The sequence below is a fragment of the Lactuca serriola genome, chromosome 1 (genome assembly GCF_051521515.1).
Source record: "Lactuca serriola cultivar US96UC23 chromosome 1, Lser_US96UC23_V15, whole genome shotgun sequence".
In the NCBI taxonomy this organism is placed as follows: Eukaryota; Viridiplantae; Streptophyta; class Magnoliopsida; order Asterales; family Asteraceae; genus Lactuca; species Lactuca serriola.
The window spans coordinates 23,778,932-23,781,778 of NC_136408.1; the positions used below are offsets into that span (position 1 = coordinate 23,778,932).

A 2,847-nucleotide genomic window follows, 5' to 3' on the forward strand; every position below is an offset into this window, starting at 1 on the left:
GTAAAATTAAATGGAGCACTAATGGGAAATAAACAATTAAAATAATTGCATAGCAAATGCGTACCACATGTTCAGATTGTTATTTATTAAAGCCAATGACACTCGTCCCCACGTCAATTTTAACGTCTTCCTAGTCAAACGTACAACCATTTGATGCATGTACATGTTTTTCTTGTTAACTTGTACTCTTTTGGTCGGTTGAATTGACATTTTTCACCCTCAACTTTCTATATAATCTCAACCTTACCCAAGTTTTAAATATCAAATTCTCAACATTCGAACTTAGATTTGGTCAATAAACAAAAATGGCGACTTCATCTTTAGCTTTCCCTTCACTCCACAACCTGAATCTTGATGTACCCAAGACAAACCCACGTCGACGCGCCACCGCCGTCCGACTGATCACTGCCTCCATCAAAGACTCTGTTCCAGTTCCACCTCTTTCTGCCACCTCCGCCGATGTAGCTCCCACCGTCAGCGGCAACTCCTCCACCAATCTCCCTCTCCGGCAAGTCCCTGGCTCCTACGGCATTCCATTCTTTCAACCCCTTAAAGATCGATTTGAGTACTTTTATGGTGCCGGCGGACGTGATGAATTCTTCAAGTCTCGGATTCATAAATTTCAGTCAACGGTGTTTCGTGTCAACATGCCACCTGGTCCGTTCATCGCCAACAACCCGAATGTCGTCGTTCTTCTTGACGCCAAGAGTTTTCCGACGCTGTTTGATGTATCTAAAGTCGAAAAGAAGGATTTGTTCACCGGAACATACATGCCGTCTACTGAACTCACCGGCGGCCACCGTGTCCTCTCGTATCTTGATCCATCGGAGCCCAAGCATGCTCCGCTAAAAAATTTGATATTTTTCATGCTCAAATCTTCCCGAAGCAGAGTTATGCCGGAATTCGAAGCGACATACAGTGAACTCTTCGATGAGCTTGAAGCAGAGTTAGCACAAAAGGGTAAAGCTCTTTTCAACGACGCCGGCGAACAAGCAGCCTTCCGGTTTCTTGGTCGGGCGTATTTGGAAACCAACCCGGAAGTAACAAAGATCGGAAAAGATGGTCCGAAGTTGATCGGGTCCTGGGTTTTATTCAATCTCGGACCTTTGCTCCGCCTTGGACTTCCATGGTTCTTAGAGGAACCTCTCCTTCATACTTTCCGGCTGCCTCCTGCCCTGATTAAGAAAAACTATCAGAAACTTTACGAATTCTTCGAATCCTCTTCGTCTCCGATCATCGAACAAGCAGAAGCTTTAGGGATTTCAAAAGACGAAGCGGTTCATAACATCTTATTCACAGTTTGTTTCAATACTTTTGGGGGGATCAAGATTTTGTTTCCCAATACACTGAAATGGCTCGGCCGCGCCGGAACTAATTTACATACCCAGTTGGCGGAGGAGATCAGAGGTGCGATCAAAACCCACGGCGGAGGGAAGGTAACCATGGCGGCGATGGAGCAGATGCCCTTGATGAAATCCGTCGTCTACGAATCCCTTCGAATCGAACCACCTGTGGCCTTACAATACGGGAAAGCCAAACGTGATCTGACGATCGAATCACACGACGCCATTTTCAAAGTGAAAGAAGGGGAAATGTTGTTCGGATACCAGCCATTTGCGACCAAGGATCCCAAAGTGTTTGACCGGGCGGAAGAATTTGTTCCGGATCGGTTTGTGGGTGACGGCGAGAAGCTTTTGAAGTACGTGACGTGGTCAAACGGACCGGAGACGGAGGGTCCGACGGTGGGAAACAAGCAGTGTGCCGGAAAAGATTTCGTGGTGATGATTACTCGATTGTTCGTCGTGGAACTCTTCCGTCGGTATGATTCTTTCGATATCGAGGTTGGTGCTTCTCCTTTAGGTGCCAAAATTACATTAACGTCCCTCAAAAGAGCTCGTGTGTGATTTCTTCTTCATGGCATCCGATGAGATCGCCGGTGTTTAGTCTGCAAATTTCCGTCGGTGAGGGTAATTTTGGAAATATTTATTTATTTTTGAAGTCCACGTTTCAGTTTAGTCTACAGACCAATAGGAAATGAACTGAATATACTTGTTTCAGGAAATATTTACTTACTAGAATTTGTTTCTCTTGTTTTTTTTGGTATATTTGTTTTTAAATTGGTATGAACTGAATATACCAAAATTTGATATGATGATGTTTGACAAAAAATTTGTAACCATTAAATAATAAATGAAGCTTCTTGAATATTGAGCATAGAATATGCCAAAGTCACTACACAAAAGAGATCAAATAGTCGGTTATCATTGTGAATCAAACCATATGCAATATATTGGATCCTTCAATCCATATGCTGAATTGTTGATGGTCAATGTACTTTGGGGCGGAAATTGTTGGTGTTTTGTTTGAAAGGCGAAAATTTTTGGTGTATGTTCGTCTAGAGGTGATCATGGGTTCGTTTGGGATGTTTTGGAGTAAGATCAAACCCAAACCGGAAAGTACAACTTTTTAGGGTTGAAAACTATCCGGTTTTGGGATTTTTGGAATTGAGTTCTCGGTTTGGAACTCGATTTTTTGATTTGAATTCATAGGTTTCAGGTTTTTCTTTTTTGGGTTCAAACCAATTAAAATACGTTACTATAAAACAACTATGATATAATCTAATTCTATAGAACATACGGTCAAAGGGCAATCGCTATAAACAAAAAATAAAAAATAAAAATCACAGATACAAAACATAGATTTTTATAACTAAAAACGAGTTTAAGGGTAACATAATAATTCATTTAAAAACTATAATTTTTGAACAAAAATGAGAACGCCAAACCACAAAAGTAATAGTAGTAAATACATTATGATAAAACTAAATTGTAGAACTGGATAATTTAG

The 2,847-nt window shown here is 41.1% G+C and overlaps 1 protein-coding gene across 1 annotated transcript; it reads left to right on the forward strand.

The window, feature by feature from the left end:
- Positions 1-241: 241 nt before the first annotated feature.
- AOS (allene oxide synthase) lies at positions 242-2,149 on the forward strand. Its single transcript, XM_079021268.1, has one exon. The coding sequence runs from the start codon at positions 306-308 to the stop codon at positions 1,902-1,904; it is 1,599 nt and encodes a 532-aa protein (XP_078877394.1). The 5' UTR covers positions 242-305; the 3' UTR covers positions 1,905-2,149.
- Positions 2,150-2,847: the final 698 nt, after the last annotated feature.